The 25,312-nt window shown below is 58.3% G+C and overlaps 6 protein-coding genes across 6 annotated transcripts; all 6 read left to right on the top strand.

Moving 5' to 3' along the window:
- Positions 1-608: 608 nt before the first annotated feature.
- HRG_01808 (jmjC domain, hydroxylase domain-containing protein) lies at positions 609-5,011 on the top strand (the record flags this gene model as incomplete). Its single annotated transcript, XM_044860279.1, has 8 exons — positions 609-800; positions 852-992; positions 1,052-1,216; positions 1,277-1,573; positions 1,619-3,129; positions 3,178-4,068; positions 4,130-4,741; positions 4,837-5,011. 8 exons carry the CDS (start codon positions 609-611, stop codon positions 5,009-5,011), a joined length of 3,984 nt encoding a protein of 1,327 aa, XP_044723912.1.
- Positions 5,012-5,700: 689 nt separating this feature from the next.
- On the top strand, positions 5,701-6,896 carry HRG_01807 (kinase; the record flags this gene model as incomplete). The annotated part of the gene is made up of 2 exons (XM_044860278.1): positions 5,701-6,066; positions 6,132-6,896. 2 exons carry the CDS (start codon positions 5,701-5,703, stop codon positions 6,894-6,896), a joined length of 1,131 nt encoding a protein of 376 aa, XP_044723911.1.
- Positions 6,897-10,317: 3,421 nt separating this feature from the next.
- On the top strand, positions 10,318-10,894 carry HRG_01806 (uncharacterized protein; the record flags this gene model as incomplete). The annotated part of the gene is made up of 2 exons (XM_044860277.1): positions 10,318-10,649; positions 10,705-10,894. 2 exons carry the CDS (start codon positions 10,318-10,320, stop codon positions 10,892-10,894), a joined length of 522 nt encoding a protein of 173 aa, XP_044723910.1.
- Positions 10,895-11,317: 423 nt separating this feature from the next.
- HRG_01805 (tc5 transposase DNA-binding domain-containing protein) lies at positions 11,318-12,266 on the top strand (the record flags this gene model as incomplete). The annotated part of the gene is made up of 4 exons (XM_044860276.1): positions 11,318-11,860; positions 11,906-12,090; positions 12,172-12,200; positions 12,259-12,266. The coding sequence occupies 4 exons, from the start codon at positions 11,318-11,320 to the stop codon at positions 12,264-12,266; spliced, it is 765 nt and encodes a 254-aa protein (XP_044723909.1).
- A 4,493-nt stretch (positions 12,267-16,759) lies between these two features.
- On the top strand, positions 16,760-18,311 carry HRG_01804 (aminotransferase class I and II domain-containing protein; the record flags this gene model as incomplete). The annotated part of the gene is made up of 6 exons (XM_044860275.1): positions 16,760-16,821; positions 16,873-17,132; positions 17,189-17,261; positions 17,317-17,486; positions 17,543-17,758; positions 17,818-18,311. The coding sequence occupies 6 exons, from the start codon at positions 16,760-16,762 to the stop codon at positions 18,309-18,311; spliced, it is 1,275 nt and encodes a 424-aa protein (XP_044723908.1).
- A 1,119-nt stretch (positions 18,312-19,430) lies between these two features.
- Positions 19,431-23,675, top strand: HRG_01803 (molybdopterin-binding domain of aldehyde dehydrogenase; the record flags this gene model as incomplete). The annotated part of the gene is made up of 3 exons (XM_044860274.1): positions 19,431-19,615; positions 19,693-21,891; positions 21,953-23,675. The coding sequence occupies 3 exons, from the start codon at positions 19,431-19,433 to the stop codon at positions 23,673-23,675; spliced, it is 4,107 nt and encodes a 1,368-aa protein (XP_044723907.1).
- Positions 23,676-25,312: the final 1,637 nt, after the last annotated feature.

The raw sequence follows: 25,312 nt of genomic DNA, 5'->3' as shown, positions 1-25,312 counted from the left end.
AAAGCGAGGCAGCCAAAGACTGCCGTCGATTTGCGTGCATCTTTCTACAGTACTTGGGATACCTATCCACGGACCATCTTTGCTCTGTTTCTCTGCATCTCAATTGAGGCGCTGCACCTCAATCTGCAATCAGCCCGGGTACAAACACCCGGTACGTACCTTGAACGTAGAAAAAGCGGATTCTTTTCGGTAGAAGATACTCAAATTTCCGAGAAAGTACTTTATCCCTGACAAGAGACTTCTTTTGCCCTGCATTTGCTCGTCTGACTCAGGTATCCAATCTCCCACTCTTAGTACAGAAAGTATCTGTACATGCGGCCCATTTCGCCCCTCCAAGCAAGCACCTGCCCGGGCCCAGCACCCGTCTAACAATTTTCTCCGCATCCTCTGCCCACTCACCACCTATTCCAGCAGCCGCTCTCCATCCCTTGTCCTGTGCACCCACAGCACATCATACCACCGCCGACCTCACCTCTCCTAACCTCCGCTTCCTCGACCCGTTTCTCTGTGCGATCCTCGATAAGCTCCTCACCGGCGCTTCGCACGCGCGCAGCCAGCTCGCTTCCCCCATGGCCTCATCGCGTGCCGCGGCTTGAGTCCCGACCGCCATGTCCACCGCCGCCGCCAGCAACCCAGCGCCTGTCGATGTTGCGTCCGGCCCTCTTCCGATTGCCGCCAAAGACCAGATCGAATGCGCCAGACAGCCCGCGCCCGCATTTCTCTATTCCCCGCCCGATAGCAACGATGCGGCCAAGACAGATGCGACCGACTCGGAGCTGAGCGACCTCGACGATGAGCCTGTCCTCGACGGGCCTCCTCCCGCGCCCGCGCCCGCCCCCGTCGAACCCCAGGCCAACAAGCCCACCGAAGCCGACCAGGAAAAGGAGGACCACGACCATGATGATATTGGCGAGGTGCTGCCGGACCACTGGTCCGGCAACGTACCCGTCTTCCGCCCAACCATGCATCAATTCAAGGACTTCGAGCGTTTCGTATGTTGTCCCATGCGAAGCGTCGTCATCCGGCCCCTCGCTAACCTTGAGCCATGAAGATGAAAAAGGTGGACGGCTACGGCATGAAATCCGGCATCATTAAGATCATACCGCCGTCCGAATGGAAGGATGCCCAGCCGCCGCTCGATGACCTCGTCAAATACGTCAAGGTGCGCGAGCCCATCAAGCAAGACATCATGGGCTCCAACGGCACCTACCGGCAAGTAAACATCCTCCACGGTCGCTCCTACAACGTGCCACAGTGGCGCCAGCTGTGCGAACAGAGCGAGCATCAGCCCCCGGCCAGGCGTGGAGAGCGGCGTGCCAACGCCGACAGACCGAAGCCACCGCGGACCCGTGCGCCAGCAGTCCCAAGGTCTACCAAGCCTTCGACGCCTAAGAAGCGTGGCAAGGGACGACCGGCAAAGGGTCGGAGCAAGCAATCCCAGAATAACGAAGAGGAGCGGCCAATGACCCCGGTGTCTCCCAAGGAGGAGCCCCATGACGTCGAGGACGAGCCTGTCGACTCCATCGAGCGAGACGCCGCCGACGAGGCCGATGAAAACGACTGCCAGCCCTCGGTGGGGAGAATGGGAGGGGCAAGGCAGTCCAAACCAAAGACCCAGTCAGTGTCGGCTCGCCGCAAGTACAGCCGCCGGGAAGGATCGGCCATGATCGACGAGGCCGCGTTCAAGGAGTTTGACTATCGGATGGACATATCTGATTACACGCCCGAGCGTTGCGAGGAACTTGAGCGTGCCTATTGGAAGACCTTGACCTACGCATCGCCACTGTACGGTGCCGACCTGATGGGCACTCTGTTTGACGACAGGACAGACATTTGGAACCTCAACAAGCTACCCAACCTGTTGGACGTATTGGGCACCAAGGTTCCCGGTGTCAACACGGCATACCTCTACTTGGGAATGTGGAAGGCCACATTTGCCTGGCATCTCGAGGACGTGGACCTGTACAGCATCAATTACCTCCACTTTGGCGCCCCGAAGCAGTGGTACAGCATCTCCCAGGCCGACGCTCGCCGGTTCGAAGCCGCCATGAAGAGCATCTGGCCCACCGACGCCAAGGCTTGTGACCAATTCTTGCGGCACAAGGGCTTCTTGATCTCGCCACACCACCTGCTGCAGCACTACGGCATCAAGGTCAACAAGGTCGTGTCGTATCCCGGCGAGTTCGTCGTCACCTACCCATACGGCTATCATTCTGGCTACAACCTAGGGTACAACTGCGCCGAGGCTGTCAATTTCGCGCTCGACTCCTGGCTACCGATGGGCAAGATTGCAAAGAAATGCGAGTGTGCCCAAGCGCAGGATAGCGTCTGGATCAACGTGTACGAAATCGAGCGCAAGCTTCGCGGCGAAGAAACTGAGTACGAAGAGACCGAAGACGACGAAGACGACGACGCCGATGGAGACGGGGACATGTCTGGCCTTCCGACACCGCCCGCTAGTCACGGGGTGAGGTTCAAGGACGGCGGCCGCAAGAGGAAGCGCGGTCTCCCCGGGAAGCGAGACAAGGTCAAGGTCAAGAGGATCAAGCTCCGCCTCAAGGCAAAGGCCGAACCCCCCTGCTGCCTTTGCCCTCACGATGTGTCCGGGTTGGACATGCTGCCCACAGAAGATGGTCGCAAAGCACATCGCATGTGTGCCCTATACATGCCCGAGACGTACGTGGAGACGGTGGACGACAAGGAAATCATCTGCAATGTTGCGGCCATCTCCAAGGACCGTTTTGACTTGAAGTGTCTGTTTTGCCGCTCGAAGCGCGGAGCCTGTTTCCAGTGCTCCAAGAAGAAATGTGCCAGGGCATACCATGCAACTTGCGCTGCCGCCGCTGGGGTATTTGTTGAAGAACAGGACGTGCCTGTCTTTGTCGACGACGGCACCGAGTTCAAGGAACGAGCCTTTGAATTTAGTTGCCGATTTCACCGGGTTAGGCGGGAGAAGAAGACGGACGGCGACGTCTTGGAGACGGACGATCGCATACGTGCGGCTGCAGAGGTGCTGCAAAAGGGAGAGATTTGTCAGTTCCAACATTACAAGGGCGACATCTTCGCCGGCATGGTGGTGGAGAACCGCGCGGACGAGCAGATGGTTCTGATTGATGTCCTTCCCAACGGGTATGTGTCCATCGCTCCACGAGGAGACGCGAGGCTGACCTTTTACAGCGACCGAGTAGAGGTGGAGTGGAAGTGGTTACTGCTCCCGGACCCGGCCGATTTCCAACTGCCCAAGGCGTCTGCCAAGGCCATTCCCATGCCTACATCGCGCAAGGCCCAGGACCAACTGAACGCCAGGAGGCTTCACGACGACAAACCAAAGAAGGATGATGCATTTGCCGACGGCTACATCTGGGCTGAGTTCCACCTCGAACCAGTCACCAACAAGGACCAAGCCAGGATCGACTTCTCGAAGCCGGACCAGACCTGGCACTACCTCGGAAAGACGTCGACCGATGCCCGGGCCCAGTACACGGAGGATCCGACAAGGCAGCGGCACAATGCCAAAGGCAACTTCTTGAACACACTCCCGAAACCACCCAAGCCGGCGCCTGCGCCTAAAAGTGCCGCCCGCGCCCGACCACCGAAGGTTGCCCCGGTGGGCGGGTATGCCTATTCCTTCAACCACCAGCCCAGCGCCGCGACGAGCGCTGCGGCTGGCCGGCTCGAGAAGCCGTACGCGTACAAACCAAAGACGCCCATCGGACCACATCTCGCCCCGTTGACGTATGCGCCCCAGAAGTTCGCCCCGACAGCTGCGCAACCATCATTTTCAGCACCCCACGGTGCTCCCTACCAGCACAGCGACAACTCGTCTCGGGCCTGCTACCCGAAGGATGTGTATCCGACGACGAATTCGGGACCCGCAAATACCCCCAGCCCGCAAGTACGCACGCCGGCGCCGCTCCAACACCCAAGCTATGGCGGCGCGTCTAGCTTGCACAGACCCTCGCCTGGTCCATATCAGAAGACTGCCTCGATGCACCAGAGTCGCCCCACGTGGCAGGTCCATTCATCAGTGTATTACAGATATCCCTTTTTCCAGGTCAACCACAATAGGTGCGTTCGCTCTCGCGAGTCCTTTTGCTCGAGCGTTGCCAGGCGCTAACCAGCATCGCAGGGACTCGTCGAAGTATCGAACCCCGTATGCTCTGTGGGGCGGTTTCACAAACGGATACGAGGGTGACTTACGGGCGCATTTGATGGCAAGGCAAAGCGACCTGCTGCGAAGACCCAGCCTGAATCAAGCACCTTTGCCTGTCTCGATGACCCCGAACTACGGGGCCTCAAACTTGCACGGCGCTGCGCATCTCAAGAAACCCGGAGATGTATCTCCACCGGCCACAAATCCACAAACCCTGGTGTCGGCTGCGTCGATGCTGCATCAAAACACGGCCATGCTGCCGCCCCTTGTGCCCGGAGCCTTGAGCCATCCATTACACCCCGCCGTCAAACCACAGGCCGGAGCCGGTTCGCAGCACAGCCCACCCAGCCAGCAACCACCGGCTCAGGTGTCCCAAGCCGGAGTCGCCCCGGCGCAAAAGTCGAATCAGGATGGGCTGCCCGCGGCCGTCCATCTTGCCCTTAAGTCGACCAAACCAGCGACGCAGACTCTGCCGAAACAGTCGCCGGTTCCTCTGCCTGCCAACTTCCTGGCAGCCATGGCTTCATCCCCGAGTAACACTCAGGCGTGCAAGTCGGAGCCTGTGCCCGCTCCGGCCGTCGACCCACCGCAAGCATGGGCGGCCAGGGAGCCAGCGAAGGCAGGGACGCAGGCGCCGCAATTGGCGCACGCGCACGCAGCAGTGTTTAGCCCTGGGGCGGAAGCCTATTTGGCACAAGCTGCGAGGACGTCGGGACCCCCAGCGCCAAGGCTGCCAAGCATGTCACTAGCACCAGCGACGTCGCAAGACGCGGCTCGGCAGGCACAGACAGCGCCGTTAGTGGAGAAGGGTCCGGCTCCGGGCCCCACGCAGTCCAGAGGCGGGCTTCCGAGCCATGACCATGTCTTGTCCGAGACACCGGGGACTCGAAGAGGCCCAGCCGTGCAATTTAGGCAGGAATTCTCCGACGTGCCTGGATGCGAATCCATGAGATTTGTCGAGAGAATGATGGAAAACTTGAAAAGAGCATCGCAACGCGGAGCAGGCGACGGGAGCGCCTAGAAGTGGCAGCACAGTCGAAAAGGTTGATGCTCGGTGTTTGATGGGATGGGGAATCTGACAAGGTCGGGCGGAGCAAGGTACATACACATCTTTTGATCAAGGCGTTGAAATGAAGGGCAAGCAAGCAGGTTAGAAGTGCATTCACGGCGAAGGGATCGTGTGCAGGGGATGCAAACGATTTGAGGCGCCAACGGGAAGTGGAAAACGGGACCAGCGCGCGTGTATGATAGCTGGTTGCTCCGCCCCAGGGCTGGGCCGGTAATGCTCACTGTGTGTACAATGCAAACCGTTGCTCTGTGGGAGTCGTTGGTATCTCTACATGACGCTGCAACAGGACGACGGTTTCACGACGCATCCCACGGCACCCGTTTGATTCATTACTGCAGCAGCCATTAAGGGCTGCCTGCCGGCAACTGGCAACTGGCGCCCACGGCATTGGACGAGTCCTGTTCCACCAGCAGCCGCCTCTCCGTCCCCTTGCTTTCCCGCCTTCTTCCCCCTTGGACCTGTTTATATCTCGACGACAATGCACCGTGTGCTCGCCACCCAGACCGCCACGAACCCGAGCCACAAGCTGCATCAGAGCCGGCCGCGCGAGGAAAGCAGGGACTCGAGTCACCATGGCGGCGGCGGCGGCAGCAGCGGCAGCAGCAGCAGCAGCAGCAGCAATGAGGGCGGCAGCTGGACCGGAGAGGACGAGGCCCGGTCCACGGTCCTGAACCGCGGGCTCGCGATGGACAAGTATATACGCGGCTCGTGCCTGGGCAACGGCGGATGGAGCTGGGTGTACAAGGTGCTGCGGGTGGCGGATGGGCGCGTCTTGGCTGGCAAGGCGTCGGAGGCGGTGGCCAAGATGAGAAAGGAATCGGACATCCTGCAGTCGCTGAAGCACGTACGTTTCCTCCCTTGCATGTGTCGGCACAGCCTCGTGAGACTGACGCGAGACGCACCCGCAAGCCTCATATTCTCAAGTTCATCGACTGGCACGGGGAGCCGGGCAACGCGGCGGCAACGCTCCTCATCACCGAGCTCTGCAGGCACGGGACGCTGCAGACGCGCATCGACCACGCGTCGCCCAGCATGGATCGCGGGGAGATTCTCCTGGCGGTGCGGCAAGTGGGCGACGCGCTGGCGTACCTGCACTCGCGACGACTCTTCCACACGGACGTCAAGGCGCGCAACATACTGGTCCGAGGGCTGAGCCCGCTCGACGTGGTGCTGGCCGACTGCGGCGACGTGCGCAGGGTCCAAGAAGCACAGCACCAGCACCAGCACCAGCACCAGCACCAGCAACGGCGGCGTCGGCGAGGCGGAAGAAGCGCAAACGACACGCCGCTGGGCGGCACGCCGTCGTACTACTCGCCCGAGATGGTGCGGCGCAACAGGCACGTCGGGCCGGGCGACGACGTGTGGGCGCTGGGCGTGACGCTGCTCGGAATGGTGGCGCAATGGCCTGTCCTGCGGCGACACGACAAGGAGGAGCTGAGGGCGTACCCGGGCCGGTGCGCGGCTCATGCGCGCACGCTGCTGGCGCTGAACCCGCGGCACGACCTGGTGCTGCTGCTGGCGCGCATGCTCGAGGGCGACGAGGGCGCGAGGGCGGCGGCGAGGGAGTGTGCCGACGTGGCTGGACGGTTGTTGCTGCTGGAGCGGGAGCGGGAGGCGGACGGGGAGTTGGGCATTGAGTCGCCTGCCGACTTTCGACCGATATCCTTCTGGTAGCAAGAGTATTGCCTTGGGGCGGATGGGTTTCTCCACGTACTGAGCATGGCGAGGAAAGACGGGAAGCAAATCGGCTCTTAGGGCCATGTTGTTGTTGATGATGATCCACAACTTCACTTTCAACTATTGTGTTCAGGGGGATGTTCAGGGGGGGCCTCGCTCAACGAGAGGACAAAGACCGTGGACCTCCCGAGCACACTAGCACAATATTAGGAGCTCGCGTATTGTTAATGGAGCCTCTCAAGACAAACTACGCAAAATCATAGCCTGTCTCCACGACTACGAATTTGAAGCGAGGGATAATAGCCTCGTCATTATAGACGTTGAAGATAACAAGGAACAGCCAAGCTCTGCTAGTAAGCAGCACCGGCTTATGGTTTGGTCTCCTGTACAGCCTCTTCATGTCTCCATCAGTCTCCTCAGTCTCCTTTACAGCTTCCCCATCAACCACCCCGTCCCCATCTGCCACCCGGTTCTTCTCGATGATTGTGTACGTCTCAGCGTCATGTTCATCTTCACGCCGGTCACTCTGCGTTGGTTGAGAGCTCTGCGTAGAAACCGCCTCCGCAGTAGACGAGGAGGCCTTGTCCCATGTGATGAAACGTCGCCCTGTTGTGCAGAACTTGATTATTGCCGTCTACAGGTCACATCCAGGCACATTGCGACTCGGCGAGTAAAGGTGCCTTGGCTATTTTCTTTTTCGCGAGCTACAACCGCCTATGCATGCTCCACGTACGATAGTCGGCCCAGCACAGCCGACGACTCCAGTTCGCGCATGTATATGGCTGCGGGTGCTAGGAAATACCGAAATAGGTGATAGAACTATTAAGCATGTCGGCCAAGGCGCGTTGCAAGTCATTTCTTGGTAAGATTCAAGGGGTAGAGAGGCTGACGCCAAGTCGTCCACGCAAGCCGTGTTCTAAGTTGATTGGTTTTCGAAAGCGGTCCTTGTGTGTGTTCCAGAGCGCGCCTGCCATGGCATCAAGACGGGCATGACTCGCCGACTCTCATCAGCGGCGACGTTCCTAGAAACCGACGACACCCGGAAACGAGTCCCAGATCTAGACTTGTAGCTTGTAGCCTTGTCCAGGGCCCTGAAGCCCGTACGCACTGAGTATGATTTATGCGGGAGTCAGGGACATGGGCTTACGATTTGATTGCATGCATTGCTCCGGCCGAGTCGACACTCGACGGCTCCCTCGGTCGTGCAATGCCCTGGAAATTGGCCGCGACGGGTGACTGTCCTCATGGCTGTGTTTGATGGCTATGGAGGAGCCGTCTACCAGGAGGCGGTCCAGCATAAACTGGTTGAAATGAGACTTATTAGGCAAGAAGCTGGTCTTGGACACCCCCGTTCTCGAAACACAGTCGTGAGCCTATGAAAAAAAAAATAGTATAAGTCTATGAGAAGGCCCCGCGAGTCCTCCCTCTTGCCCCATTACTTCACTGCAACACTCGCAAACAATTCTTGCTTTCCTACCCTCGTTGTCCAGTCTTCGCGCTCCGCAAAGCACAAGATGCGTTCCGCTCTCTTCGCCCTCGCCCTCCCGCTGCTCGGCACTTCCGCTCAACCCAATCTTAAAACCTATTGCCTGGAGACTTGCCCCAGAATCCTTGGTCGAACTTGGGGTCCGCCTTCGGAACCCTATTCAGACTAATACTCGGGCGTCTTTAATTTAGACGTGGAAAAGATCATTCTCGAAAAATTCAGGGCCCATAATAATAAGCTGCAATGGTCCCCCATCCTGGTTAGTTACGCGGCGGAACAAATCCAAAGCTGCAACTGGAGCTATCCCGAGGGAATCCCTGGCAATCGCCATAAGACCCTTTTGAGATACATCAGACATATTGCACTCGCAGGGGATTCTCTCACTCCAGGGGAAATAAAGAAGTTAGAGCCCGAAATGGTTTTGGAGAGAGCCTTTAAATCCTGGGAAGAGGGTTACGCCAAGAAGAAGAGAATGAGCTGGTCTCTCTGGGCACCCGGTATCTTGGTTGTGCTGTGAAAACATGCGGGTCTTTCGAGGACTTGTTTCGGAGAGGCGGCTTCTTTGTGGCTTGTTATGCGCTAGATACGGAGCAGATCTTATTGGGTCTGTTCATTCCGTGAAGCTGGAAGAACGCGGTTGAGTGAGGATTCGGATCGAGACTTGTGCCTGGAAATGATGCTGCATTATTTCTCAACTTCCTCTTCCAAAACAATTTCATTTTGCGCCGTTGATTAAGAATCGGGTACGAGACAACGGCAAGGTGATCGTGGCAGCAAGCACGATTGATTTGATGATTGATCAACGACGGGAGCCAGTCAACTGGCTGACTCTTGCTATTTGTCTGGTGAGCGGGATGGCTCTGGCTTGTGCAAGTGAGATGTCCTGGCATCCATGCTTGAAGGTATTGACGAGGTGTAGGATATGGGCGATCGTTTCAACATTCATATCCCGTCGTGCAACACGGCAGGTATAATGATGGATTCGTGGGTATACAGGAAGATGGAAAGAGGAAGATGGAACAAAAGCCATGGGCATGTCGGGCTGTGGGTCCCTGTGGAAAAGGCCATCAAAGGACGGATCGGAATATCTACGAAGGATCATGCAAACGCGAGGAGGCAATATAGGCGAGAAGCATCTATAACTCTTGGAGAGCACGACGCTCGCGGTTCCGCTTCGGCATTCCTATGTTTCATCGCCACTTCGCTGCCCACGTGCGCCGCCTTCGGAGTTGCTTTCGCCAAAGAAGAGCATTCCTTGCCCGGAATCCCCTCTCATTCCTGGATGGAGGTTCCCAGCGCAACAGTGCCGCTGCTAGTGTCGCCTCGGGCGCCCCTTGTGTACGAGATGCCCAAGCCTTCTCTGGCGTAACGGCTTTCGGGGTGTCTCGTGCTGTGCAGTCTTTTGCCCAGTGTGTTCAGGAAGGGCTCAGCTATCGGGCTCATTAGACCGAGGTTGCAATGCAGGTTGAAGCGTCGAGCAAGGCGAAACGGGTGTTTAGTTGTGCTTATCCGTACATTCACCAATAGTCAGTACGCCTGGCGAGCCCCGTATCTCAAGACAGAATCGTAAGACAGCTGTTGGTTTCCAGGAAGAGACCATACTCACGGCTGATTCAGTACCCCTGGGTCGCTCAAGTTTCGGCGTTTACTTTTTGAATCAATCGTCACGCTCCAACTTGGGTTACCGCTTGATAGAGAATTCCTCGACACCCAAGCAGAGGCTACCCCTGACGCTCTGGTTTCGCCGCGGCAAGACAGGGCTCAAACGGCCGGGTCCATGCCGTCACTCCAGCCTTGGAGAGGCGAGTATAAAGGATGGTGTACTCGCCGCGTGTCTCTTGGGCCACCGCGCTGCCTTCTACCAAACGCCTTTGTCAAATTCAAGGCGGCTAATGTCTTCCTCTCCATTGTAGGAAAATACAAACCGGCACCATGAAGCTCGAGGCGCTGGCCGTGGCGCTGGCCTTTACAGCCTGCACCGTCCTCGCCGCGCCCAGCAACGCCATGGCCGAGGCGCAGAACGGAGTCGGCGTCGGGCACATGTTGGAGACGGACTTGCACGGGATGCTGAAGCGGGGCACGCAGGTCTTCTGCCCGCCAAAGCTCTGCGGCGGGCACGACTGCAAGCGCGATTTGAACAGGAAGCGCGGCGTCCGGGGCTCTCATAGGTCACCGTTTTGCTGGTTTTGCCCGCAAAAGGACTGTGGGGGTGCCGATGAGGACAAGGACGATGGCGATGAGCTTGGAGAGGGTCCCGGGAGGGGGTTGAGGCCATTGCCGATGGGTGTTCCGCAGTCTCCTCCCCGGGACCCGAATCAGCCTCCTCCTCCGCGCCCCAACGGTCCCCCTCCTATTCCGACCCGGCGCCCGGCTCGTCTTCCTGTTCCGACTCGACGCCCGAACGGCCCGCCTGTGCCGACTCGACGCCCGCATGGCCCGCCTGTGCCGACTCAGCGTCCGGGCCACCATTCCTAGTCACCGGACGGACGCCACCGGACGAATGCCGTAGATACCCTTTCGACACTTGAGCAGCTGATGGCGGCATCTGAGCCAGCCTGTAATCATGAGGAACGAGGACGCGGCTGAAGAGAATAATGGCTGGAAAAGTCATGAGGGTGCTTTACATAGAATTTAGGAGAGAAATGGTCATCGGCCCGTGCAAGCCCCTAGGCTTGCCATCAGGCTTGTGCGGAAAGCTCACGTCATATCGGTGGGAGTTTCTGTAAAATGCTCGCTGCAACATGAGAGAGTAGGAGTGAGAATCGATGTGCGCGATATTTTGGAGCGACCCATACATACAAGGCTTAGTCACCACCGAACTGTTGAGGGGAGCCAATAACGTAATCCACCCCCTTCCCGGTCAGACCCCCTACTCGGTCAGAAAAAGTCTCCACGCGGCGACCCACACTTATGGCAAGACAAACCGAGCACTATGACGGCAACGGGAGACCAATCGGTTCCACGCGAAGAACGGGTCCTGCTCGCCGTCAGGGCCTATCAGCAGGGCCAATTCAAAAGTACCCGCAAGGCTGCGGCCGCATACGACGTCCCTCAATCGACAGTATCTGATCGACTGCGCGGTGTCATTCGCCGACGCGACGCTCAGATGAACAACCTGAAGTTGACGGCGACGGAAGAGACTGCCCTGGTACAATGGATCTTGTCGATGGACGAGCGAGGGATGCCGCCGACAGTGGCTTACACTCGTCGGATGGCCAACTTATTGCTTTCCGAGCGAGGCAAAGATCCTGTCGGGGAAAACTGGGTGCGGAAGTTTGTTGGCCGCCACGGCGAAATCAAGGCAAAGTACTCTCGCCGATACGACTACCAACGAGCCAAATGCGAAGACCCCCAAAAGATCCAAGGATGGTACGATCGAGTCGCGGCGACGAAACAGAAATGGGGGATTCTTGACGAGGATGTCTATAACTTTGATGAGACGGGGTTTCAAATGGGAGTCGCTGCAACGGCGAGAGTCCTTACCCGGTCTGACCGGCGAGGTCGGGCAGTACTCACGCAGCCTGGAAATCGAGAATGGGTTACTGTGATCGAGTCTATCAACTGCCAAGGTTGGGCTTTACCGGCGAAGGTTATCTTCCAGGGCAAGTTACACCAAGCAAGCTGGTACGAATCAGGAGTGCCCGATGACTGGCATATCGCCGTTAGTGAGAATGGCTGGACTTCCGACGACCTTGCTTTGAATTGGTTAAAGGAAGTCTTTGATCCGAATACACGGCGCCGTACGGTTGGTACGCATCGACTTCTTATTCTCGACGGGCACGGCAGTCACGTCACGCCGGAATTTGACAAGTACTGTACGGCCAATTCCATCGTAGTACTCAAATGCCTGCACATTCCTCACATCTCTTGCAGCCTCTTGATGTCGGGTGCTTTTCGCCGTTGAAAACCATATACGGCCGAAAGGTTCAAGAGAAAATGCTCGCTGGGATCCATCATATCGACAAGCAGGACTTCCTTCCCATGTACTTAGACGCTCGCCGACAAGCACTTTCGCCGTCGAATATCCGAAGCGGATTTATGGCAACAGGCCTTTTTCCGTTTGACCCAAACAGAGTATTATCGCGGTTACAAGTTCAGGTTGACAAAGTCGGTAACGATCACGGCGACAAGAATACTCCAAGTCCCAACAAGAGCCTGGAAGCAGCCAAGACTCCGCATAACGTCAACCAGCTTACCACTCACGCCGAAAGGCTTCTTCAACGCCGGCCACAAAATACAGACTCGCCAGTTTCACAAGCTATCAACCAGCTTATCAAAGGATGTCAAATGGCCATGCACAGCGCCGCCCTCCTTGCCGACGAAAACCGGCAACTTCGGTCAGAAAACCAGCGGCGAAAGCAGAGAAAGAACAGCGCCGTGAATACATTGGCGACGGCGGTACTCTATCGGTTGCAGAGGGCACGGTTAGGATAAAGCAACGGAGAGAAGAAGAAGAAGAGCGGGTTAAGCGACGGAGAGTGGAAGAAGAGGAGAGGACTAAGCGCCGGCGAGAGAAGGACGAGGAGCGGGCCAAGCGACGACAAGAAGGAGAAGAGCGGGCCGAGCGACGGCGACAAGAGAACGAGGAATGGTTCAAGCTACGGCGAGAAAGGAAGAGGAGCGGGTCAAGAAACAGAGAGCAAAGGAAGATGAGCGGGCCAAGCGACGGCGGGAAGAAGGGAGCGGGACCAACGACTTATAGAAGAGCTGAGTGTCCCAAGACAGCGTGCACCACCACGGTGTAGTAAGTGCAGGTCTTTTGAACACACTGCCCGTACGTGTAATAGATAGTCCTAATCGAGTTACTTGTCTCTTGGAGTAAATATGTCGTGGTATTGTGCTCCGTTTGTCTCGCGTAAGGTGCGGGTCTAGTCGGTGGGGAATTTTTGACCGAGTAGGGGGTCTGACCGGGAAGGGGGTGGATTACGTTAGAGGCGCGGACCCCCGCGCCTTTAAAGTCGGCGCGGACGTCCGCGCCTGTTATGTAAGCCTGGCAGGCCATTTGGGCCGCCGCCAACTGCGCTCGCAGTCGGCCTCACCGATACAGCATGCTTGCTGCATACATATAGCTTCAATTAATTGCAAAGGAGGATATCCCTTAGGGTTCGAACCCATAGCCTTCCCTATTTGGTAGATTGACGTGACGCAAAGGGCGCCGCTGTTGCGTGGCAAGGGAGGGTGCGCGGAAGTTCACCGCCTTAAAATTGGCCAGCTACAGTGCTACACGCCGGTGCATGTCGGTGATCTCACGATCTGCCTCACATTTTCGCATCGCCGGCATCATCACCACTTATATATGTGAATAAAATGCCTGCTGTTCCTCTGAGTCTCTCTCGCAGTCAGCCCATATACCTGCAGTACCTCTTTCTCGTGAGAAAGGCTGCACCTGAATTTCCTCGGCCACCCGGGCATCTAATCGCTCTTCTTCTGCCTTATCCCAATCAAGGTATGCCATCATCTCTACCTTGGTCCATTGCCTCGAGCCGCAGCTCCTTGACATTTGCTTCCAGTCGAGGCACCAGTCATATTCAGTCTTGCTGTAGCGCAATGGCAAGCCCATTGCCTTTCGGTATGCCTGGTTGGTCTTGAGACTGCCGCGAGGCTGTGCTCTATACCAAGAGTCTCTTTCCTGACATACCTCTGATAGATGGCTCGTGGGTCATCATATAATAGATTCTCTGTAGTCTCTGTAGTCTCTGCAATTGCTGTAGAGACTGTAGAGACCGTAGTGACTGCAACTGTCATTTTCTCCATGACTGCTGCAGTCTGCGCAGTCTCTGGAACTGCTACCGTCTGTACAGTCTGTGCAGTCTGTGCCGCCCGTGCCTCTGCCCGCTGCAGTATGTCGCTATAGCGTAAAGGACAATTGCGAGATGTCATGATGTGCCCTTGCTGGTGGCATTTGCTGCATGTAGGCGGCGCCTTTGGCCGTAGATCTGACTCTATGGCTTCAAATGCACTTGGCTCGCGCTGTGTGGATGACTGTGATATCCTTGATGCGGCGACAAGTTGGTCTAGTCGCCGACGAGGCTCTATGAGGACCTGACCAATCTCTTTGTTATCCCGTCGAAGGCGCCAATGTGTATGAAAATGTTGTAGCCGGAGGGCAGATCTTCCACTATGAGAGACTGTAATGCGTGCGCACAAGGGAGACCGCGAGACTTGGTGAAGCTGCCTGTGCAAGATGGGGTGTTTTTCTCGTTGAGGCGCTTGTGTTGCTTTGCAACCTGTCGCAAGGCTTCGTGTGATACCCAGCCACGTACCGTGCTATATACGGTTCCAGAGAGCTCAATTGGCATCCGTATATGCTGCCTGGCTTGGTTGGCTTGTAGCTCGGCCAGTTGGTTGAGGAGAGCTTGCTTGATTGCCCTCGTTGCCTCGAAGAGGTCTAATGTTGACTTCTTAAGGTGACTCTTCAATAATGCGTGGATGCCTTCCACCCGGGAAGTAGCCACATTGCCGAAGTGAGCATATTGATCGACCCAGGCCTTGACGAGCTTTTCCTTATACGGGTCCAACCAGGTTTCCGTATGTAGCTAACCTCCTTGACGTATCGTGGCACAAAGCGCTTCTCGAGCTCTTCAACTTGTTGATCAAATGTCTCCTCATCTTTCGAGCCCACGATTGAGTGCCAATACCCAAAGAACTCAGCCCACCTCTCATCACTATTAGAGTCCTCATCGTCACGGTCGAAAGCTGGTTTGCAATAGCTAAGCACCGCCTTATTCGCATGCCAGATGCAAAGCAGAGACTTGGACGCAGGAAAGCACCGGGAAATTGCGTTTATGCAGGCGAGGCAGCGATCTGTCAGGATAACCGATGGCTGGCGAATGTCATATAACTCGTATATCGATTGGAGTTGGTCCAGTGCCCAGATATAGTCATTTTCGTCTTCACCACTGAGGAAGGCAAAGGCAATACAGAATGACCGCTGACAGGCATCAACGCCGATCATATCGAGCAGTGGCATCTTATATTTGTTCGTCTTGTATGTGCAGTCTAGCAGTAGTAATTCTGGGTATGCGTTGAGGTATCCTAGAGACGCTGGGTGTGCGAATAAGACTGCTGTGACTCGGCCATCATGATCAAGCTGTATGCGGCTCTGGAACCCCTCGTTGTCAAGCTCATTGGCAAGGGCATGCATTGTGCTCTGGCCAGCAAGGAGCTCTCGTCTGCGCTGTGCGATACAGTTATATATGTCTTGCTGTGTCGCTCCTTGGGCAGTCTGAGAGCTCTGGCGCATATATGTCCGGATATCCTTTGGTGCTATGCCAGCGCTTGAGAGGTTCCCAATAGCTGACTGGTCAGTTGAGGAGAGGCACGATGAGCTGGATGTGCTGTAATATGCAGACTGGGCTCATGGTTGTGGACCGACTTCTCCTCGCCTGGGCGATGCCTGACATACCAGTACGACTTATCAAGGCTCTCTTTCGCATTGATGGAAAACTGGCATCCAGTGATACGGGAGCTTGTAGACCGTTGCCGATCAGCTGGCTTCTGGTCCTTGCTTGTATGAGCCCCAAGTCTACCTCCACGATCGCAGGCAAATATGACTGTGCGTCTTCCGGACCGCGGGTCTCTCGTGGACTTGCCTGTGGTGAAGGCATAGCCTCTTGGAGCCGCCCACGCATTAATTGAGGCAAGAAGAGACTCTCGCGAGTCGAACTGGCCCTCAGGAGGAAGGCAATCGTCAGGGAATTCAGTAAGCCCCATATTGGAATTATCTTGAAGAGCTAGCTGTAGTGCACGACAGTGAGCAGCTCTTTATACACAAAGGAAAGGAAACTCCTGCTTTGTGGACGTGGTGCAGAACCCTTGTAACCGAGGCCGCCTGCGAGGTTTAATGCAGCCTGCGTTTGAGCTTTGGCCTCAATGGGGTCCAAGCACCACGCATGCAGGCGCTCGACCTTAATATGCGGATTATAGCATCGCTTCCGCGGACAACTACTCTGAGCGCAGATGGTATGCTATATGAGGCTGGCTCTCTGTGCGACAGTTTGCCACATGCAATAGAAAAGGAGAGTACAGGTCAGGGGGCGGCCCGACTATCTTCCGCCTGGGCTTACATAACAGGCGCGGACGTCCGCGCCGACTTTAAAGGCGCGGGGGTCCGCGCCTCTATTGGCTCCCACTGTTGAGCGACATCGCACCTCTCGTTTGCCGTTCATTGACGGCATTGCGACCTGCAAGACTCTCGATCCACCTTGTTGGCGCTCGCCATCGTTCCCTAACCAGGAGGGATAGCAGGCGTACACAGCAGAGAGGACCGCCATCGTCAGCCTCGACGCCCTCAATGTCTGGTGTGTCTCGTGCGGCCGCTTCTTTCGCATCCAAACCCGTGGCCCGCCGTGTCGGCCAGAGATTCTACAGCGCCATGAGCGGCAGCGGCAAGCTGAAGCCCGCCGCCCGCGTCTCGGGCCAGAAGCAGGATGTGTGGTGAGTCGTCCCGCAAACGCAATCCAAGCTGGCCTAAGCCCCGTGGTCCAGGTCCATCATCAACGAGGCGGCGGCGGCGACGCCCAAGCAGCCCATTGTCAACATGGGACAGGGCTTCTTTGGCTACAACCCGCCAGACTTCATCCTCGAGGCGGCCAAGAAGGCGCTCGACCGCGTCGACTGCAACCAGTACTCGCCGACCAAGGGCCGCCCGCGCCTCAAGAGGGCCATTGCCGATGCTTACTCGCCCTTTTGCGGCCGCAAGATTGACCCCGAGACCGAGGTCACCATCACCACTGGCGCCAACGAGGGTCAGGTCATGTGTCCGTCTCGCAAGCACCCCATCACTGACTCGACGCCTGTCTAGGCATGCTGAGTGCATTCATGGCCTTTGTCGAGCCTGGAGACGAGGTCATCGTTTTCGAGCCCTTCTTTGACCAGTACGTGTGCCCTGCTGACAACTGACGCGGAGAGGGTGTTAAGAGGAAAGAACAGGTACATTAGCAACATTGAAATGCCCGGCGGCACCATCAAGTACGTGCCACTGCATCCGCCCGAGACGGGCGCCACAAAGACATCGTCGGCGGCAGACTGGACCATTGATTTCGATGAGCTGGAACGAGCCATGACGCCCCGTACCAAGATGATTGTCATCAACACGCCACGTGGGTCTACACAAGCAAGGCTCCTGCTCCCCTGGCCATGCTGACCGGGACACTAGACAATCCCGTGGGCAAGGTCTTCTCCAAGGAGGAGCTGGAAAAGATTGGCGACCTGTGCGTCAAGAACGAGGTCATAATCCTGTCGGACGAGGTCTACGACCGCCTCTACTACGTGCCCTTTACCCGCATGTCGACTCTGTCGCCTGAGATTGAGCGGCTGACTCTCACGGTCGGGTCGGCGGGCAAGAACTTTTATGCCACGGGCTGGCGCGTCGGTGAGTATGTGCCCACTGGCCGGAGCATAGCAGTGCAGCTGACACGTGGGCGCTTCGAGGCTGGCTCATGGGCCCGGCGGACCTGATCAAGTACGTATCGGCCGCGCACACGCGTATCTGCTTCTCGTCGGTGTCGCCGCTGCAGGAGGCGTGCGCCGTCGGGTTCGAGCAGGCCGAGGCCGAGGGGTTCTGGACGCAGACGGTGCGGGAGACCAAGGCCAAGATGGACCGCTTCAACGAGGTGTGGGGGGAGCTGGGGCTGCCGTACTCGGAACCCGACGGCGGGTACTTTGTGTTGGTCAACATGAAAAAGGTGAAGCTGCCGGCCGACTACCCGTTCCCAGCGCACGTGGCGAGCCGGCCGCGCGACTTCAAGCTGGCGTGGTTCCTGATCCAGGAGATGGGCGTGGCGGCGATCCCGCCGACCGAGTTTTACACGGAGGGGAATGCGCACCTGGCCGAGGATTACATCCGCTTCGCCGTCTGCAAGGAGGACGAGGTGCTCGAAGAGGCCAAGGAGCGGCTGCGGGGGTTGAAGAAATACATACAGTAGGAGAGAGCATGGATAGATGTGATTTGTGAACATGAGTTGTAATTATCAGATGCCTGGGAAGTGAGCGAGTTGGTGACTCAGCATGTCGGCAATCAAGGCGGGACGAGGAAGAAGCGGGGTTTTCCCCGTAGCGGGGCGTTGAGGGGGAATCAAGTACGGAGTAAGCTCGAGGTACCTGCAGCACTTGGGTTGGTTAATCAAGTGCTCGCTCGGGCAGCACTCCAAGGCCATGATCAACTGCAATGAGTGGATGAATGGGTAGACATGGTATATGAGTCTAGTCACCGAGAACCGCCTATGGATTATAATGATGATTCTGCCCGTTGACGATGTTCTTGCCACCGACGGAAAGGACGGTGGGTATTAATAAAGACCAAGAAGGTACAGTACACGCGAGGTACGGCGGAGACCCCCCGTTTAGGCCGTCCCCCCGCATCGAGCGGTGATTGGCCATGCGTGAGGCTCCGAAGCCGGTGCCAAAACCCAACATGGCCAAGTTACAGTATTCCCCGTCGCCGCCATCCCACTCCCGATCCGCGGAATTCCTGCACGCCCCCAATCTTTGGCTTGAGGCTGCCTCTGGAGAGGAGTGCCCGTCCAGCAGGCAGCTCGTCATCGCCGCCATGGCTCCCCCGTCGTCAAGGGCCTCGATAAGCATCCGCACCCGTCGCACCGACCTGCTCTCGCCCCGAGCCGCGGGCCGGCGTCTGCTTTTTAACTTAGATACATGCTTACACACTGTCGTTGTACGGAGCTTATCCTGTGCGGATGGACCGAGACGCCCCTGCTAGCTCCCGACTACACACCACCAACATGGCCACTTCCCCTCCCTTCACCACCCCCGAACGCCGACGCCCGCCGTCGCCACCGCCAGCAACACCGCTGACAATAGGCCGTCCTTGCCACCCGCTCGTAGGAAGACGGCGGAGTCCGAAGCACCGGGCCTCTGCGGCCATCCTTCCTCCCCGCAACCCTGCCGCCCGTCGTGCCCGCTGCTCCAGTTTTGATGCTTTCACCTCCTCCTCCTCCGTCCCCGTCTCCCCCATCTTCCTCCACCGGCGCCCGGGACCAGTGCTCGTCTTGTTCGTCTCGGAAGCTCGCCGTTGAAGCTCCGTCGGCATGGCCCCCGCCGCCGTCCTCCCCGAGCGCAACGCTCAGCCGGCACCCCTGGCCTCTCTGACGGCCGACTTCGACGACACGATCCGCTTCTACCTCAACGGCACAAAGGTCATCCTCGAAGACGTCGACCCCGACGTCACCGTGCTCGAGTACCTCCGCGGCATCGGCTTGACGGGCACCAAACTGTATGTCCTACTCTCGCCCTGCCTCCCCCGCTCCACCCACGTCATCTGCCCAGTCTCACGCCTCTCTCCTGTGCCAGCGGCTGCGGCGAAGGCGGTTGCGGCGCCTGTACCATTGTCGTGAGCCAATATAACCCTACCACCAAGCAAATCTACCATGCCAGCATCAATGCCTGCCTGGCGCCCCTGGCCAGCCTCGATGGCAAGCACGTCATTACCATCGAGGGCATCGGCAACACTCAACGGCCTCATCCCGCCCAGGAGCGCGTTGCGAAGGGAAACGGCAGCCAGTGCGGCTTCTGCACCCCCGGCATCGTCATGAGCTTGTATGCGCTGCTGCGCAACAACTCGGCCCCCTCCTACGACGACATTGAGGAGGCCTTTGACGGCAACCTGTGCCGCTGTACCGGCTACAGGCCCATCTTGGACGCGGCCCAGACTTTTAGCTCTGCCGGCCACGGGAGCCCTGGCCGCACCGAGAGTGGCGGCTGCTGCATGTCCAACGCCGACGGCCCCGTCAACGGCGTCTGCTGCATGCAGAAGACGACGGCGCACGACGACCAGCCCATTAAGCGCTTCACCCCCCCTGGCTTCATCGAGTACAACCCCGACACCCAACTCATCTTCCCTCCTGCGCTCAAGAAGCACGAGATGCGGCCGCTGGCCTTTGGAAACAAGAGGAAGAAGTGGTACCGGCCCGTCACCCTCGACCAGCTCCTCCAGATCAAAAGCGTGCATCCCCAGGCCAAGATCATCGGCGGCAGCACCGAGACGCAAATCGAAATCAAGTTCAAGGCGCTGCAGTACCCAGTCTCCGTCTACGCCGGCGACATTCCCGAGTTGCGCCAGTTTGCTCTGCACGACGACCACATCGAAGTTGGCGGAAACGTCGTCTTGACCGACCTCGAGGACATTTGCGCCGAGGCAATCAAGCACTACGGCTGCGAGCGAGGCCAAGTCTTCGAGGGCATCTTGAAGCAGCTCAAGTACTTTGCCGGAAGGCAGATTCGCAACGTCGGCACGCCTGCCGGAAACCTTGCCACCGCCTCACCCATTTCCGACTTGAACCCCGTGTTATGGGCGGCAAATGCTGTGCTCGTGGCCAGGTCGGCCACCAGCGAGACCGAGATTCCCATGGACCAGTTCTTCACGGGCTACCGCAAAACTGCCCTCCCTCAAGACGCCGTCATTGCGTCCATCAGGATCCCCGCCTCCGCCAAGAAGGGCGAGTTTCTCCGTGCCTACAAGCAAGCGAAGCGCAAGGATGACGACATTGCCATTGTCACAGGGGCATTGAGGGTCAGGCTGGACGACGCGGGCGTCGTCGCCGAATGCAGCTTAATCTACGGCGGCATGGCCGCCATGACTGTGTCGGCCAAGACGGCCACCCAGTACCTCATAGGGAGACGCTTTGCCGAGCTCGAGACTCTTGAAGGAGCCATGAGCGCCCTAGGAGCCGACTTTGACCTACAGTTCAGCGTTCCCGGCGGCATGGCCTCGTATCGAAAGGCGCTTGCACTGGGCTTTTTCTATCGCTTCTATCACGACGTGCTCACGAACCTGGATGGAAAGTGTGGGCATGTCGACAAGGAGGCCATCGATGAGGTCGAGCGCTGCATCTCCAAGGGATCAGTCGACGAGCAATCCTCTGTGGCCTACGAAAAGGAGATTACGGGCAAAGCCAATCCCCACCTCGCCGCGCTCAAGCAGACGACGGGCGAGGCCCAATATACCGACGACATTCCTCCACTGAGGAACGAGCTGCACGGCTCCTGGGTTTTGTCGACAAAGCCTCACGCGAGGATTAAGTCGATTGACTACTCGGTGGCACTCGATATGCCCGGCGTGGCTGACTACGTCGACAAGGATGACATGCCGTCTGCGGAGGCTAACAAATTTGGGGCTCCGCACTTCGACGAAGTCTTCTTCGCAGACGGTGTGGTGCACACGGCTGGCCAGCCCATCGCCATGATCCTGGCCACGTCGGCGTCCAAGGCGCAAGAGGCGGCCAGGGCCGTCAAGGTAGAGTACGAGGAGCTCCCTGCGGTGCTGACCATGGAAGAAGCCGTGGAGAAGGAAAGCTTCCACCCCTTTTACCGGGAAATCAAGCGGGGAGACACCGAGGCAGCGTTCAAGAGCTGCGACCACGTATTCACCGGCACCGTAAGGATGGGCGGACAGGAACACTTTTACCTGGAGACGCATGCGTGCCTGGTCATTCCGAAGCCCGAGGATGGAGAGATGGAGGTCTTCGCCAGCACGCAAAACGCCAATGAAACGTGGGTGCCCTCGAGTGAGCATCCTGGTTGGAGATGGCTTTGACTGACCCGACATGTACAGACAAGCATTCGTGTCGCGAGTATGCGAGGTGCAGGCAAACAAGGTTGTTGTCCGCGTCAAGAGACTCGGCGGCGGGTTCGGCGGCAAGGAGACGCGATCAGTGGTCCTCAGCTCTGCGGCGGCATTGGCGGCCAAGAAGACGAAGAGGCCGATTCGCTGCATGTTGACACGCGAGGAGGACATGATCGCCATGGGCCAGCGGCATCCCTTCCTGGCGAGGTACAAAGTCGGCGTCAACAAGGACGGCAAGCTGCAGGCGCTGGACCTTGACATCTTCAACAATGCCGGGTGGACGTTTGATCTCAGCGCCAGCGTCAACGAGCGCGCCTTGACACACTGCGACGGTTGCTACGACATCCCCAACGTCTTTGTCCGAGGCCGCGTCTGCAGGACGAACACCATGTCCAACACGGCCTTTCGCGGCTTCGGAGGCCCGCAGGGCATGTTCATCGCCGAGACGTACATGGAGGAGACGGCGGACCGGCTGGGCATGGCCGTGGAGAGGCTTCGAGAAGTCAACTTTTACGGGCCCTACGGCATCACGCACTTTAACCAGACGCTCGGGGACTGGCACGTCCCCCTCATGTACCAGCAGGTGCAGGACGAGTCGTCGTATCCCGAGCGACGAATCATGGTCGACAGGTTCAACCAAGAGTACAAGTGGCGCAAGAGGGGCCTGGCGCTGATACCGACCAAGTTTGGCATCTCTTTTACGGCCCTGTTCCTCAACCAGGCCGGGGCGCTGGTGCACATCTACCACGACGGGTCCGTCCTGGTGGCGCACGGCGGGACGGAGATGGGCCAGGGCCTGCACACGAAGCTGGCGCAGATCGCGGCGCAGGCGCTGTCGGTGCCGCTGGACGGCGTCTTCATCTCGGAGACGGCGACCAACACGGTTGCCAACGCATCGGCGACGGCGGCGTCTGCGTCGTCGGACCTCAACGGCTACGCCGTCTACAACGCCTGCCAGCAGCTCAACGAGCGGCTCGCGCCGTACCGGGACAAGCTGGGCGGCGGGGCGACGATGAAGGACCTGGCGCACGCGGCCTACTTTGACCGGGTCAACCTGTCGGCGCAGGGCTTCTACAAGACGCCCGACATTGGGTACGTGTGGGGCGAGAACAAGGGCCAGATGTTCTTCTACTTTACGCAGGGCGTGGCGGCGGCCGAGGTCGAGGTGGACACGCTGACGGGGACGTGGACGTGCGTGCGGGCCGACATCAAGATGGACGTCGGGCAGTCCATCAACCCGTCCATCGACTACGGGCAGATCCAGGGTGCCTTTGTGCAGGGGCTGGGCCTCTTCACCATGGAAGAGTCGCTGTGGCTGCGCAACGGGCCGGCGGGGGGCAACCTGTTTACGCGGGGGCCCGGGGCGTACAAGATCCCCGGGTTCCGCGACATACCGCAGGAGTTCAACGTGACACTGCTCAAGGACGTCGAGTGGAAGGAGCTGCGGACGATCCAGCGCAGCAGGGGCGTCGGGGAGCCGCCACTGTTCCTGGGCAGCGCCGTCTTCTTCGCCCTCCGCGACGCGCTCAAGGCGGCGAGGCGGGCGGCCGGGGTGGAGGCGGCGGTGGGCAAGGACAACGACGACGGCCTGCTGAGACTCGAGAGCCCGGCGACGCCCGAGAGGATTCGGCTGGCGTGCGAGGATGAGATTATGAGGAGGGCGCGGGTGGTGCCGAAGCCGGGGGAGAAGAGCTTCTTTGTGGCCATTTAGGACAGGCGTGTACGAGGCATGCTGTCTTTTGCTCGGGTTGGGGCTGCGGCTTGACATGTGCTTGAAGCAGCAATGGCGAATGCTTGTCCCGTCTTCCTCGGCTTCTCCTTTCTCTGTTTCTCCTTCTCTCTTCCTTTATTAGGGGGAGGGGTGAACTGGTGGCTAGGACGAGAATTGGCCTGGCCTATCAGTGTATGAGAAACGAGTCGGCGGATTCTCCCGACGCCGACATGTCCCGAAGTCTCGTGAGATGCGTCACGGCTGGCGACTAGGGCGGGCGAAGCTGCTGACGTGAGTAGAATCCTGCAGGGAGCGGCGGGTCCAAAGGGTGGGTGGCTGTACAGTAGTCTGAAGCATTCCGGCGTCTGAATGCTGCAGGAGTCTTTCATGTGCAAATGCTGGGGATGATGACGATGGCTTTCACATGGGAAAACGAAGGGCCTCGAGAAGGAGGAGGGCGAGGAGGAGGAGGAGTTGAGAGGGGACGAGAATGCTACGCTACAGGGTAGGTAGGGAATCTTTCGAGGCATGCCTCGGGTACCTGATCTTATTAGCGGCGGAGTGTGGCTGAACCAGCTGCAAGGTCGTATTGGCGGGGGCCAGGCACGCTACTACTACTGGTAAGTATTAATGCTACGCCGTAATTATATTACAGGGCACTTGGGTCTACTCCAGGCGGGCACAGCCTCCCACGACAATCGGGCGACGGAGACTGATGCTCGGCTTGGCTCCAGACGACGCATTGCGATGCTGGTGATGGAGAGAAGAGGGAGAGCGTGGCCGAGCGGACGGGGTTAATAGGAAAAGGAAAGAAAAACCAGCAGAGAAGAGAAGGCGAGGAAAAGGGAAAAGAGATGGTAGGGATGCCCTCCTGGGCACGCCCGGCTCCCTAACTGAGGAGCAGGGTAATCAGGTAGGTACAGTGGGTGTACCACCGGTTGGTACCTGAGAGCACGCCCGCACAAGCCAAAAGGAGAGGTCGAAAGCCACAGCGAGCTTGCTTCTCCCTCCCATGCCTCCATCATATAATTGTTATGTAAAAAAAAATCACCCGTCACCGTCGTCGTCGTCTTGTCGCTTCTGGCCCGCTGTCGACTGTTGCGCTGCTTCAGCCTTCTTTAGCCGCAGTGTCCTCAGCCGCAGCCTCAGCTGTCTTTGCGCTCTCAACTCTCCTCCACCGTCCGTCGTCGACTCTTGCCCGAAGCCAACGAGTCCGGAATACTGACCAAACAGCGCCCGAGCTGGGCCAGGACCGCGGCGCAAGACAAACGGACCGCCCACCAAAGCGGACGGACCATCACCTGGACCGCCGAGGCCGGACCCTCTGCGCTTTGCCTCCGACGACGCGCGTGCACATCCACACGGCAGAAAGCGCATCGGCCCGGGCGCGCCGATCATGTTGCCGTGACTGCGCCGACGGTTGTAGAGCTCATTGCGCACGTCAAGCGGCCACCGGTAGTGACGGACCACGACAAGGAACACGAGACGGAGGGACAAGAAACAAGAGACGAGACGGAGAGAGAGTGTGCGAGAGAGATAAGAGGGGGGGAAGGGGGGAGAGCAGCCAGAGAAAACAGCCCCGAACCGAGGCGCCAACGGCCCGGGAGGGCAGATGAGCTGCGACAGCTGCGCGCCGC

Source organism: Hirsutella rhossiliensis (assembly GCF_020360975.1).
Source record: "Hirsutella rhossiliensis strain HR02 chromosome Unknown scaffold00002, whole genome shotgun sequence".
Taxonomy (NCBI): Eukaryota; Fungi; Ascomycota; class Sordariomycetes; order Hypocreales; family Ophiocordycipitaceae; genus Hirsutella; species Hirsutella rhossiliensis.
The sequence above is the reverse complement of the archived record's forward strand: the minus strand, read 5'-3'. Positions and strand labels throughout refer to the sequence as shown.